At 43.8% G+C, this 15,467-nt stretch overlaps 1 protein-coding gene across 1 annotated transcript in view; it reads right to left on the bottom strand.

Moving 5' to 3' along the window:
* STX7 (syntaxin 7) overlaps positions 1–9,421 on the bottom strand; it is a 33,142-nt gene extending 23,721 nt beyond the window's left edge. Inside the window, exons 1-2 of the mRNA XM_087718471.1 lie at positions 9,268–9,421; positions 263–401 (exon numbers count right to left, since the gene is read on the bottom strand). Of these exons, the coding sequence (XP_087574597.1) occupies positions 263–347 (85 nt within the window). The 5' untranslated portion in view covers positions 348–401; positions 9,268–9,421. The remainder of the gene's footprint in view (positions 1–262; positions 402–9,267) is intronic.
* Positions 9,422–15,467: the final 6,046 nt, after the last annotated feature.

Here is a 15,467-nt window from a genome sequence, read left to right as displayed (position 1 = left end):
CATAAAAAACATTACACAAGATGAATTCACTCTTAATTCTTCACCACTCAGAATATATACTTTAGATAAGACTACCAAGAGGTTTAATTAGTAAGCTAGTGCCAAACATTCACCACTCAACAGGCACAAAATATTACTGCCTAACTAATAAAGTCAAGAATTACAAAAATGACAGCATGCTATTTACTTGTGGACGTTTAAAATATCTTTTAAATGAAATCTGCATCAGTCAAAAAATTGTTAATATGAGTAGTCAACTTACTGCATTGTGTGATTTTCTGTATATTAGACGTTATACGTTGGGCCAACTGGTTAGCATCCCCAGCAGTGTTTGCATTATCCGCCATGGTTTATTATAAGCCAACTAGTCATATAGTTCAGGGACCACTAAGCAACAACACCTGCAAAGAAAGAAACACAGTTTAAGGCCTTATGCACAATGAGGAACTGTGCTGTAGAACTCACATTAACAAAGTCCTTTCTTAAAAAAAAAAAATTGGAAAAAAAAAACAACCCCGGTTAAAATACAAAATTACAACAAAAGAGAAAAGATGAGAGATGGCAACAACAGGGAAAGTTTAAAATTTGATATTAAAACAAACAAAAGAATAACAAAAAAAAGGTTACTTCCAACTCTCTTCAATATCATTACTATTCTATAAAAAAATAAACTCTTGTTTTGGATTATCAAAAGAAAGATACAAAATTAAAAATATAAATACAAATAATAACAGCAACAGTATACATCATGATCTCTTAATTTGAAGAAAACACACCCACACGTGCATCATATTACCATTCCAAAAATATACATTACTGGATATTTCTATAATAAAAATCTATAATAGAATAACCCTCCACGTTCAGATTAGCCAAAACATAAACATCTAAGATAAAAATGTGTAGCTATCAATCTCCCTACATTTCTACAATCAGAATAATCCAATCCTTCTTGAAATCAGTAACAGATATCCCAAAGGTGCTTTTTCAAAAGGGAAATGGACTTTCTTCCTTTTTACTGGAAGACATTTCATTTTTAATCCAAGAAGCTTCTTTAGTAGTTCTTCAGAACATAAGAAGCTTCTTGGATGAGAAGTGAAATGTCTTCCAGGAAAAAAACAAAGTCCAGCTGCCTTTTGAAAAAGCACCTTTGGGACAACTATGACCTGGAAGACTGAGAAACCCCCCAGACACTAACAAATACCCAAATATATAAATACTGTACATCTGCATAACCAGAATCCCAAATATTACTGGTGGGTTCCCATGTAAAAAATAATAATTTGGTACACAATTTGCTTTCCTTTTACTAGTTGTAACATTTTAAAAGAAATATTAAATTCTGTTTTCATTACTTTTTATAGTCCATATGGTTTATTTTTGTAGGCTTCCCATTTTTCCTGAAAAAATTGTTTTCATGTTGGCATTTGCACCCCTAAAGAGGAATGAAAGCTTAGCAAGGGAGCAAAAGGAGAGTTCAGGACAATGAGACATTGAGGGCAGTTAAGACTTCCAGCAAATCCCAAAGGAAACACACTAATAAATAAGGACAGCTAGATGGGGAAGGAAGACACAATTCTGAAAAACTGTCTATGTAGAGAAGACCAACACATTTCTACACAAAGATGCAACGAATACACATCTAACACAGATTGAAATGATCAAACAGAGATCCAACCTAGAACTAAGAAGAAATTTCCTGACAGTGAGAAAAATTAACCAGTGGAATGGCTTGCCTCCAGAAGTTGTGGGTACTTATCACTGGAGACTTTTAAAAAGTGATTGGACAGCCATCTGTCCGAAATGATATAAGGTCTCCTGCTTGAACAGAAGGTTAGCCTAGAAAACTTCCAAGGTCCCTCCCAATTTTATTATTCTGCGTTCTACATCAATTTCCCCCAAACTGTTATCTTCCAGGTTCACTGAATTATATAATGCTCAGACATCATGAAGGATAAAAAAAAACAACAGAAATGTTTTTGCCTATTTCAGGAAGCTTTATCTCTGCAAACCTCCCTGTCCTGTGAACGTAAAAACCTTTGCTAAACCCTATTTGTTAGACGTATGTTTTTTTTAAAATGAAAATATGTCAAGAAGTAGCCGAGATATTTCTAAGAAGGCATAAGACCAATGAATAAGAACATTATGAAGCCTTCCACCAAATTTCAAAAAAACATCGCAGAAGCTACAATAAAGATACAAGCTGCAGTTTTTCAAACCTATTTTTAAGTTCTTTTTCAATTCCTTTTACTTTACACATGGCGATATTTCCTCTTTCTCTCTTTTCAGTCTTCAGCAATTTCTGCGGAATTGGCTTATGGAGGTCAAAGAAGTTTCTCAGAGATTCATTAAACTCATTATTAGGTCAGGGTTTCCTTCATTATACTGTGTAAGATATTAATCTTGAAAAATCAGCAGGTTTTCTTTAAAAACACAAAATATTTTTTATTCTAAAATAAAACCAACCACCATTCCTATCACCCTATTCCCTTTTGGGATAAGCAACATATAATAAGGTGAGGAAATGAAGATAGTATAGCCTTTATTGTCACTGTGCATCATGTATACAATGAAATTGGGGTTGTTGTTGTTGTTGTTTTTGCTTTATGGCAAGATAGGACTGTGGTATAAAAACAAAGTAAATAAAAATATAGAAATAGCAAAAAATGTGGTATATTACAAACACCCTTCACTGTGTTTCTCTTTACCTTTCTATCTCTGCAGTTCACCCTATATCCCTTCATCATTTCAATATAATTGGTTTTTTTTTGCCATCTTTGGACTTTCCCATCTCTATCATTTTCAAGAACTCAAACATTCCAGCTTTCCCAGTCTTCCTCTCCCTCTCCAACAACTAGGTACTTCTGATTTGTTATGAGAGTTAATCATTCATTCAGTTTCCTTGAACAAACCACTTCTTCTAGACTGGTTGCTCACTTTTGTATGGATTCACATTCATTCAGCTCCCATTCATTCTTGATCTACTTCTGGTTTTACCACTCAAGTTTTAAGTACACGCAATTATTTACTTTTGCATTTCTCTACGCTCCACTGCTCTTTTAACAAGTGAGGCAGAAAGTATGCTCTTATGCTTGACTAAGATGATTAAAGGCCAGGAGACTAAAATATAGGAAGAACAGTTGCAGGATTTGGGGTTGGCTAGTCTAGAGAAAAAAAGAACAAGGGGGGACATGATAGTAGTATTCCAGTATTTGTGCAGTTACCACAAAGAGGAGAGGGTCGACATATTTTCCAAAGCAGCAGAAGGCAAGATAAGAAACAATGGATGGAAACCAATCCATTGAGAAGCAACCGGGAATTAAAGCGAAACTTACTAACAGAGGACAATTAACCGGTGGGACAGCTTGTGCCCTCAGAAGTTGTAGGTGCTTCAACACTGGTGGTTTTTAAGAAGAGACTGGACAGTCACTTGTCTGAAAATTGTATAGGGTCTCCTGCTTGTAACGGGGGGCTAGGCAAGGTCCCTTCCAGGTCTATTCTGATTGATTGATTGATTGACTGATTTTCACTTATTTTGACAAATATTCATTCCTCACCAGAGATCACACATTTGATTTTGTGCCATTAAGTCAGTTTCAATTCTTAGTGACCACACAGATTTCCTCCACGATGGATCACATACTACCCTGTCCCATCTTTCTACCAAAATTTGTATGTCTTACAATTTCTCTAGCCTTTTTCTCCTATTTAGAAAACATTCCACCAATGTACAAAATGCATGTGCCTTCTTTAGTTATTTTGCAACCTATGCGTAGCTAAGAACTATTCAGTTTTTCCTGCCATACCCAACTGCCTTCCCTTCTTGGTACATTAATTCTCAGATCTATATGCTTCTTGGCATCATACAAGCTACTGTATGTTCCAAATTATTCAGGATCTAGCCAACAATATGACAGCAATTATAAAGATGAACATCACACACTCGCATGCACACCCAGTCCCCTTCTAAAATCACTACATCCTTTATACTTTATTTATAAATATATTAAATAACCATGACGCCCTATCCTTCCTGTTGACGGTTGAACAATATTCAAGTCCTACATTTTTTTTCACTTGCTTTTCTTTCAAAGAGTCTTGTTTTGAATTCAGAAACTCACTCCAGTTCCATCTAAAACAGGGGCGTCAAACTCAATTTCATTGAGGGTTGTATCAGAGTTGTGTTTGACCTCAGGGGGGGCAAGGAGGCGTGGGCAGCTCGATGTCATTTGTGTGGTGGCCCGAGCACTCTGCCAGCGAAAACGGAGCTCAGAAGGGCCGTGTTTTCACTGGCAGTGGGTTGCAGGAGACTGTCGCGGACAAAAAAGGAGCTCAGGAGCACAGTTTTTGTTGGCAGAGGTATCGTGGGCCTGTCCTTCACTGTTTTCAGGGCAGCCCCGCAGGCCAGATCTAAGCACCCCGCAAGCCTTGGGTTTGATATCCTGGAGCTAAAACTTTCCAAAATCCACTTATTCACTTTATTATATGCTTTCTCTTGTTCAACAAATGTGGAGTAAACTTTCTCGGGTTGATACATATCTCAGTGCCTAACACCATATTTCTCAACTGTTGCTCTCTGCCTTTCACTCTATGAAAATTTGTGAGGAGGCCAATCCTGACCGTGTGGGTCTTGATAACTTCATAATTCTGCCAGTTATCTTCCCAGACACATTTAACCAGCTAATGTCCCATATCTTTTGCATTTACTCTTGCTACATTTCCTTCTGTATAACGGAACAGTAGCAGCATATACTTCTGATCATCAGACATAAATCCAATCTTTGCACACCTAAAACAAGTTGCACAGCCATTTTGTAAACAACCCATATCTACATTTTAAGATTTTCCCAGGTGTACCATGTACACTTGCAGCCTACTGTTTTTTCAGCATTTTCAAAACATGACATCTTTTCAAATCTGATTAATAATTCTCTCAGAATGAAGACAAAGCCAATCTAAGAAAGGAAATCTGGAATAAAAGTAGGGAGAGTTATTAAATCTACAATCCAAAATTGTGTTTCCAACGGGTTATAGTACTGACTAGACTGTTCAATATGTAGCATTCCAGAATTCTCAGGAAAAGTCTAATAAGATTACTGGACCAATTCAGCAAATTGCTTGAGTGAAACAAGTGCACTTTAAAAATAGATATTCATTTTAGCTTAATTATTACAAAGAACTCTTTAACTGAATCGTGATTATACAACAACCAGAAGCATCAGCAATATACACAGTTAGCTATCTTAAAACTGGGGTTAGGTTCTGATTTTGTTTTAGAAAAAAGAAAGCAACTAAAATATTTTAACTAAGAATAATAGAGTTGGAAGGGACCTTGGAGATCTTCTAGTCCCTGCTCAAGCAGGAGACTTTATACCAGGACTGTCAAACTCCCGGCCCATGGGCCGAATGCGTCATGCAGTAGCCACATCCACACCGGTTTTGCAAAGGGGAAAAAAAGTCCTGATATGTCATATGATGCCGTCATGACAACATGAATTTACCACCCCTGCTTCATACTATTTGAGACAAATGGCTGTCCAATGTCTTCTTTAAAACTCCAGTTATGGAGTATCCACAACCTGTGAAGGCAAACACTGACATTTTGCTGATTTTTTTTTTCATTTCATTTTTTCATTTCATTTTAATGACATTTATAGGCCGCCCTTTTCCCTGAGGGGACTCAGGGCGGCTTACAATAAATAGGAAGGGGGTGCAAGACAAAACACAAGAAAAAAAAGTATGAATAAAAAAATGAACCAGTAAAACACAACATTCATTCAGCATTCGGGTGGGGCGAGGTTAGGGTCTTATCCCCAGGCCTGACGGGATAGCCAGATCTTGAGGGCTGTGCGGAAGGTCTGGACGGTGGTCTATCTTATTATTAGGAAATTTTAAAGTCATAGATTTATGTTTTAATATTCAGGCACCAGCCTTTTCTGAACTTAAAGAGGGCTTATAAAGTTGAAGTTCATCTTTTTTGGTGACATTTCTGCCAATATCCCTGTAGCACTTATATTTTCCATGATGCTCTGGATGATATCACCAAACTCTTCAGAAGTATTCCAAGAGGAAGACATCTATATTCATGGCCCTCAACCAAAGTCAAATGTAGATACTATTCCTTGGCTGACTTCATACATAGGGCAATGCCACTGTTCATTTATCTGCACTTGCTAAATAAATGCCAGTTGACTGTTTGCCCATAACACATAACTCTATAAATCATGCATTATAAACCAGTATGGGTGGATTCATACCAAGCCAAAATCAAACTAACCACATTATAATTTAATATCATTTAATGAAAATAGCCATTGTTTCAAACTGCAAGACTGATTGCACAATCAGCAGAAAGTCACAAACAATTCCTTGGTGTCCTAATATTATTCAGCGGTACTCAAATTAGAATTGTTGTCTAAAAAAAAACTTTTAATATTAGTTATACTATTGATGAGAAAACGCATAAGCAGCAATGTACAAATTTTAAACAGAGGAGTTTATTCAAATAACTACTTGAGGGGCCAAACTGACTAAGCCTTGATCTTACAAAATACTTATCTAATACTTATCTAAATACTTTGCAAACATTCCTGAAATTTTCAAAAAAGCATCTCAACAAAAATGAACTGAAATTTCTGTTCCACTCAGATTTTTTAAAAAAATATCAAAAAGTTCTCAAAAAATTACAAACGGAAAGAGAGAAAAGCCATATGGAGGATGATTAATTGCATCTTTTCTAACCTGTTTTTCCGCTTAGGAAACTAGGAGCAACTCTTTTGGTCAATCCAGTATTCAATTCCCACACAGGGTGGATACAGTTCAGCCCTTTCAGCAATTAGCACTGAGAAACTTACTGCTTCTGATCCTAAACCTGAGATGCACCCATTATTCTCTGTGTGTGTGCACGCATGTATATATGTATGCGTATATATCACACATATCTCTCTCTCATGTATGTATGTATGTATGTATGCATGCATCATATACATACATATATATATATACATATACATACAGATTTAGATTTAGATTGCAATAGCACTTAGGCTTATATATACTTATGTTTATATACTGCTTTTACAGCCCTCTTAAATGGTTTACAGAGTCAGCATATTGTTCCCAACAATTTGGGTCCTCATTTTACCAACCTCGAAAGAATGGAAGGTTGAGTCAACCTTGAGCCTGGTGAGATTTTAATTGCCAAATTGCAGTCAGCTGGTAGTCAGCAGAAAGTAGTCTGCAGTACTGCACTCTAACCACTGTGCCACCGTGGCTCATACATAATACATATACATAATAAACATAATCAACAATAACACGATACACTGAAAAGCAAAGGCTTATTAAGTTTTGTCAAGCTAATTTAGGAGCTATTGACAATCTTCCGCCATGGTGGTGCTTAATCTCCTCTTAAAACAATATAAGGCTCCCAACACCACAGCATTTCCCCCCAAAAACACAACAAAGTTTAAGTTAATTATGGGTTACATGTTTAATTATCAATTTATAACAGGGGCTGGGCTTGCATATCACATAGTCTAGTTGGGTTCAAACATTTGTGTTCCAATCAAGCAAGCCCAATTATTAATTTTAAATAATTGTGAACTTAATAAGTGAGCTTGTTACCCCCCAGAACTCTTTCACCCAGAAGCCTTTTTCTTCACTTTTTAATCTTCTTTACATTGACAGATGTGCACATTAGCTCTCAAAAGAGTTTCACTGCAGACTTTCGTAAAGAAAGGATAAGAGATACCTATCTCATTTCTTTCAACATTCTCCAGTTGCATAGTCCTTGAACCTTCCAACCTACACCAAGCTTTTCTAAACAAGATTCATTTAACATGACACACCGATTAACAGAGTTGGAGGGGACCTTGCAGGTCATCTAGTCCAACCCCCTGCCCAAGCAGGAGACCCTACATCTGCCTCTACCTAGGATGAAACTCACAACCTCCTGATTATGAGGAGAGTGTTCCACCTGTGATGGGGTGGTTTGTGAACCCAGGCAACTGCAATTTTAATTAACCATCGTCAAATAAACCCAAAGTCCTACTTCATATAGCCCCCCCCCCACCTCTATATATGATAACTGTATTTAGGGTAACTGTATTAAACTAAAAGGAGTCTGATTTACTTAAAATTGAGAAGGGGGGTGGGCCTTTTCATGACTGATATCATCATGTGCCATTAAGAGTGTTTTCTATTCCTGGGGATCACATACATTTAACTAGATTTTCTCCAGGTCTTTGGCCTCTTCACGCCAACAATGTATTCTATAGCAGGGGTCTCCAACCTTGGCAACTTTAAGTCTGGCGGACTTCCAGCTTGCTGGGGAATTCCGCCAGGCTTAAAGTTGCCAAGGTTGGAGAGCCCTGTTCTATAGTAAACTTCTACAAGGGAGACTATAGCAGCAGGCTCATCAACCTACAAGAACTCAAGACTCCCGCATAAAATTACCCAGGCACGGATATGTTTACGCGCAGGCTTAATCCCGTTTTCCTTCCCTCCGAAAGGCTTTTTAACCCATACAGAATCGCAATTTCCCCTACATTATACCCCTCACGTGATTGCTCCACCCAGAGAGACGAGGCGCTGAGCAAACGCCAGAAAGGAAGGGGCTAATTTATTTCCCGTTTCCTGGCGGTCAACCCCACGGGTCTTCTCCACACTCCTCGGGCGCGAGGCACCCCACAATTAATCCCTTCGCTCCTCGCCTCCCAGGGATGCTGCAAGAAAAAAAAAAACCCGCCTGGGCAGCGCAGCAGGAAAGGCAGGCGAAATTCCACAGCATCAGGAAACCAAGGGCAGGAAAAGCAGGGGAGGCCGGGCAGAGAGACGGGCAGACAGACAGAGAAGGAGACTTCGCCCGCTTGTTAGGACAACCTCCAAACGTATCCAACGAGCACCGGGGGACAGGCTCGGCGAAGCGCGGGGGGCTAGTTGAGGCAGGAGGAGGGTTGCTGGCGCAGATTAACCTCCTGCTCTCCCAATGTAGGAGGGGGAAATGCGGAACTAGCGCCCAGCAAAGCAGCCTCGGTGTTCAGCTGGGAAACTGGGCCCAGCGAATCTTCCCTTATCTCCCCCCACTCCACCAAAGAGAGCCCCACCATCTCTCCTCCCCCCACCCAATCCTTCCCTCGGGATTGCAGTAGTTCTGCGTCGGGGCGGCGGCCACCTGAGCCTATGCCACGCACACAGCCCGAGAGGGAACAGGGGCAGCCACAAGCAGGACACACACACTCCTTCAATGCACTACTCGCTTCTTACCCCCAAGCTCGTAGATTTGGCCTCTCGGCGTGTCCCGGGTGTGGGGTGGACGGAGACGGGGCCAGGTGTCCGGGTTCCGGACTTGGATCGTCCGAGCGCTCAGCTGATCCGCCGGAGACGGCCACTCCCCTCAACCCAGCCCAGTTTACTGCAGCATGAGCTATTCCCGGAAAAGGAGGAGAAGGAACCGAGGCAGGCCCCGCCTCGCTTCCAAAAGACGCTTCACAGCTGAGATTTCGGTCGGCATAACCTGCTATGGGGAAACCAGACACGCGTGGGTTACACGACTTGCGCGCACGTGTCCCCCCCCCCCCGGCTGGTCCGGGGACTCTGTCCTAATCAGCTACTACAACAACGAACCACTAGGCTCATGTGTGAAAAAGGCGGTGGCGGCAAATAAAAGGGTCTCCCCAGAAACCAGTTTGCCCCCAAATATCTTTTAACTGCCTGACCTTTTAAAAGCGCACGTACACCCACACACGCGCGAGAAACACGTTACTAGCGAAAGGCGATACAAACGGAACAGTGCAGTCTGTTATTTCTGAACCTTCCCTTCCTTTTTTCTTGTTTATTTTTTTAAATTTATTTGGTTTGTCAAGCATGTATGACAAAACAAGTATAAGTAGGACTACCTGTACATGACCGCATCCTCCACTTGTCCACAACCCACTGGGAGGGCAATCCCACAATCAGATGTGCCCCATTGCAACTTTAATCATCTCCAAGTCTCTTGGAAGTTATTTCTATACTTCTTATGCAGATCTTTTCAGAAGATTACATACATTTGTTGTAGCTGCTCCGTTAGTTGCTGTTGATTTTAGTATTTATTTAATTTATTTAAACAATTTATAAGTCGTTATATCTCATACAGTGATCTTAGGCAGCTCATAATAACCAGTAAAAATAGAATTAAAAGGAAACATTTCCTAGCAAAGGGAGACCAACCAAATTATTAATTTTTAAACTCAACCGCAACCCTAGCCCAGTGCTTGATGTCGGTGCAACCTTCTGGAAGTTGAAAGTGATTCTGACATCAGACATACGGGGCGGAAGTGTATTCAGCAGGTTCTGACCAGTTCTGGAGAACCAGTAGTGGAAATTTTGAATAGTTCGGAGAACCAGTAAATACCACCTCTGACTGGCCCCGCCCCCATCTATTCTCTGCCTCCCGAGACCGAGCTGATTGGGAGGGAATGGGGATTTTAGAGTACCCTTCCCTTGCCACGCCCACCAAGCCATGCCATGCCCACCAAGCCACGGCCATAGAACTTTATAGTAAAAATTTTTGAATCCCACCACTGATAGGGGGACCTTCAAATCTCAGATGAGAGGCTTTTCCCAAGGATTGCAGTAGCTGTAGAGAAAGTGAGCCTCCAAAGTCCCATCAGAGGACACCATTTAAGGCAAGGGACCTTGATCGTGTTCACTTTATCTGATCTAATAGGATGGGCAGATATCCTTGGAGAGACATGGCCCCTGTGCCATGTAAAGCTTTAAAGACAATCACCAGTCTTGTATTGAACTCAGAAAGCAACTGGGGGCCAGTTTAGCTCATGTAACAGTGGTATAGCTCTGGCGAACAGAGGGGCACTCTGAACATCACAGGCTGGTGCATTATGGATCCATTGCAGCTTATGGATGGTCTTCAAGAGTAGACCCACATAGAGCACACTGCAGTGAGCCAGTTGAAAAGTGATTAAGGCATGAGTAACCATGAGCAAAGTAATCCAGGAATAGGTGCGATGAATGCATTAAGATTGTAGGAAGTTAGCATCCACCCCTTTCCTAGGAAAATGGAATATTCTAGGAAATATTAAAAAGGCAGAATAAAATATTTCCCCTAAAAGAGAAATAGAAATCTTAAGGCAGAAACGCAGCCCCAGCTCCCTGTCCCCAGCTGATATTTTGGTTATCTACAAGACAAAAGACTGGGCCAGCTTATCTACAACACAAAAGACCCTCAACTCCAGGGTAATAGGATTAGCTCTCACTCAAGATCCAAACCAGGAGAAAGCCATTAAGCCATAATAGGAATTGTCCAAAGCCCCTTCATTACAACATCACCCAACAAGATATAATCTGGCCCCATGGGAGTCTGACAACCAACCAGAGTACATTTCTTACACAGGAACAGGAAGGTCCAAGGCAGGGCCCAAGAGAGACTATACATCTATCTCCCTCTCTCACCCATGTGATCTTTTTTGCCCAGGACCTCAAACCACGTGGTCCTGTCCACCATTAAACCATTTTTCCAAACAGTCTCCATATTTCTATGTCTATGTCTCCACTTGGAACCGAACCCAGATGGACATTTCTTCCAACAAGATGAATTTGTGCAAAGGTCCCCCTGGCTACAGCTGCTCACTCCTCTTCTGGCAGAAGCCATGAGTACAGGATGATGCCCCCCCCCAAATTTCACAGTTCTGTCAGGAGGATGTTAGTGTTACCCCAAACAGAGATATGACCTATCCTGATGTGGGGAAGGAGGGCAAGGCACACACCCACAGCATCTTGCAATGGTTGACTTGCAGCTGGTTTCTCCCCATCCAGTGCCCCACATTCTCAATCTGCAGAACTGATGCAGGAAGAAAACATGGTTGATGGTACTGAAAGCTGCAGGGAGTCCAGAAAAGGACAGACCACTCCCATCCTGAGCCCTCCAAAGGTCATCCACAAGTATGAATTATGCTGTCTTAATCAGTGGTTGGATTCAAAAATGGATGTGGCAGGGGAAGGATGCTGCAAAATTCCCATTCCCTCCCAATCAGCTGGGACTCAGGAGGCAGATAATAGATGGGGGTGGCGCCAGTCAGAGGTGGTATTTACAGGTTCTCTGAACTACGCAAACTTTCTGCTACCGGTTCTCCAGAACCTCCTGGTCCAGGGGTGGGTTCCGGAAGTCGCTACTTCTGGTTTGCTCATGCCTGCGTCATGCATGCTTGATGCGTGCTATGTGTGCATGTGCAGTGCAATAAAAATTGCTCTACGCATGTGCAGAAGCAAAAACAAGATGGCAGCATCTATGGCACAACTGGGAGAACCTGTTCAGGAGTATGCCAGGCCTGGGTCTCTGCCAGTTCCAGCGACCCAGGCCGTCAAATCACTACTGGTTCGGCCAAACTGGTCTGAACCAGTAGGAACCCACCACTGCTCTGGTCTTAATACAATAAACCTCTCCTGAATCCTGACTGCAAAAGGTTAAAGTAATATACTTCATACAGGGCCCTCTGAGCCTGGGAGATCCTCATAAATATCAAATAGCACTTTTTGCATTCTTAGGTAAAAGAAAAACATTGGCCTTGAAGCAGTGGTGGGTTGCAAGTGGTACGCCCCGATACGGGCATACCAAAGCCTGCCCAGAGCACTGGGTACCATTCCGTTCTGGTGCTCCAGAGGGCCCACCCGCCCGCCTGCGCTCCTTACCTGTCTTTAAACCCTTCAGTACTTCCGCACATGTGCATGGCACGTGCAGCACCTGCATGACGCTCCGCCCAGCAGCTGGAGCATCGCGGAGGTGTCTCTGGATGGTAAGACATATGCATGCACGCCGCATGCATTCAGGTGGAGGAAGCCCGGCCCCGGTTGCAACGGGATCAGGAACCCACCACTGCCTTGAAGACTAAGCACGACAGGACGCATGTCGGACTAAGCACGACGGACGCTGAGCTCCGTCGCTCAGGTTTTGAGAAAGAAAAACAACCAAAATATATGGAACCAAAGACTGGAAATTGCGGGAAAGGGATTGCTGTGCAAGACCAACATCAAGGGAGGTTCAGAGAGGCAGCTACCTGGAGGAGTGCTGCTTTCGGGCGGCTCTCGGACGGTGCTGCTGCCCTCGGTGACTCCTGCTCCGATAACTGCGATCTCGGCCCCGTTGCTGCGGGGAGCCGTTGGGCCCATGCTCAACGGCTGTGCCGATATGCTGGTGTGCTGTGTTCCGCTGTGCTCCGCTGCCTCAGGGGGACGGTGAGTTTGCGGTGATGTGTTTCGGGACTGGGCGGCTGACTTCTTTTGCCGCCGCTGCTGTTCCAGGCACCCCTCTCCTCTTCTTCTCCCACCGCTGCCTCTCTGTCACCACCGCTGTGGGGCTTCTTTCTACCCGATGCTTTGGCTGCTGCGGCCTCGGCTTCTTAGACCCCTTACCCAGCCTCTTTTGCTGTTGCTGCTGCCATCCGCTGCTGTCCCGGGCGCGCCTCCTCTCTGTCTCTCTGACCACCTCGCCCTTGGTGTCGCCATTTTGGGGAGTCGGTGTGCCCAGAGATCGAGCGACCATCCTCCTCCGCTGCCGCCATCCCTGGCTCCGGACGTGGCCTCACTTTCTTCTTGTCTTCCGATTCGATCTCTCGGACAATGCCACCATGAGGGACTTTTTCTGTTCGCCGCTCCGGCTGCTGCAACGGCTATGGAGATCTTTTGTCATGCCGGTAGCTTTGCGTTTTGCCCTATGTCACATGGTCCTCGCAGAAGGAGATGGCGGGAGATGAAGAAGACGTGGACGGGGATCCAGCACCTTCTCCAACTGGCGCCTACTCCCCCAGCCACCTCAGACTTTCGGACTTTTTGCATTTTTCCGGACCTCGCAGGAGGGAAAAGAGAGAACAAGGAACTTTTTCCTCCCAAATCACTATTGGTCCCAGCCACTTCGAACTTGCGCTAACCGCCTTTGCGAAATTAAGAACTGTGTTTCTAGCCTGTCTGTTGAGAGCATGAATGTATGAATGAAGAGAGAATGTACCCACTTTTTAAATTTGAGTATTTGAGTATTTATTAATACTTATAGGCCGCCCTTTTCCCTGAGGGGACTCAGGGCGGCTTACATAAAATGAAGGGAGGGGGTATACAGACAATAAACACAAACAATACATAGAAGTAAAATAGTAAGCAACATTCATTCATCATTCGGGTGGGGGCAATTATCTTTGTCCCCAGGCCTGACGGGCTAGCCAGGTCTTAAGGGCTGTGTGGAAGGTCTGGACGGTGGTGAGGGTACAAATCTCCACGGGGAGATCGTTCCAAAGGGTCGGAGCTACTACTGAAAAGGCTCTCCTCCGTGTAGTTGCCAGTCGGCACTGACTGGCAGATGGAACTCGGAGGAGGCCTAATCTATGTGATCTAATTGGTCGCAGGGAGGTAATTGGCAGGAGGCGGTCTCTCAAGTACGCAGACCCACTACCATGAAGGGCTTTATGAGTGACAAGTAGCACCTTGAAGCGCACCCGGAGATCAACAGGTAGCCAGCGCAGCTCGCGGAGGATAGGTGTTATGTGGGTGAACTGAGGTGCACCCACAATCACTCGCGCGGCTGCGTTCTGGACTAGCTGAAGTCGCCGGATGCTCTTCAAGGGCAGCCCCATGTAGAGCACATTGCAGTATTCCAGCCTAGAGGTCACAAGGGCCCGAGTGACTGTTGTGAGAGCCTCCCGGTTCAGGTAGGGTCGCAACTGGCGCACCAGGCGAACCTGGGCAAATGCCCCCCTGGTCACAGCCGTCAGATGATGGTCAAAAGTCAGCATAAATTAACTAATTTATTATATTATTGTATTCTTTTTAATGATTATTGTGGGGTGTGTATGAGGAGAGTGTTTGTGTGGTACATATGATAGGACTGAGAGTGCGGCCTGGAGCCCCCTCCACTGAGTGCAGAAGCAGAAGTGGATGGGAGCCCAGATCCCCCTCCCGTCCTAGAATGAATGGTACATGCGGCCTGCTGGGAAGAATGGGGGCCATGGGAGAGGGGGGAGGGTCTACGGGGATGGGGGAGGGTTGGAGCATTTCGGTTACGACCAGGAGGGGCAGATATGATGGGAGCTGTAGGGCTAGCCATTACCGGGGAAGAAGGGCTCGCTACATCACAGCGATTCCTTGTTCCGGCCCCTCAAGCTCAACTCAAGGACCTGGTGACAGAGGAGATCAGGGCCCTGGTCTCAGGTTGCTGTTGCTGAATGCCAGGTCTGTGGTAAATAAAGCTCCCCTCATCCGGGACTTAATATTAGACGAGGGGGCAGACCTGGCATGTATAACTGAAACCTGGCTGGGCCAAGAGGGAGGAGTCCCCCTGTCAGAAATGTGCCCAGAAGGGTTCCAGGTGCTCCACCAACCGCGACACCAGAAAGGGGTGGGGGAGTTGCAGTTATTATCCGAAGGTCGTTAGTTCCTCGCAGGATCCCTACCCCAGAGATTGTGGGGTGTGAGTCTCTCCT

The sequence above is a fragment of the Thamnophis sirtalis genome, unplaced genomic scaffold (genome assembly GCF_051295495.1).
Source record: "Thamnophis sirtalis isolate CommonGarterSnake01/CBP01778 unplaced genomic scaffold, rThaSir2_p1.2 scaffold_6, whole genome shotgun sequence".
Classification (NCBI taxonomy): Eukaryota; Metazoa; Chordata; class Lepidosauria; order Squamata; family Natricidae; genus Thamnophis; species Thamnophis sirtalis.
Note: the sequence above shows the minus strand (reverse complement) of the source record. Positions and strands in the feature narration are given on the sequence as shown.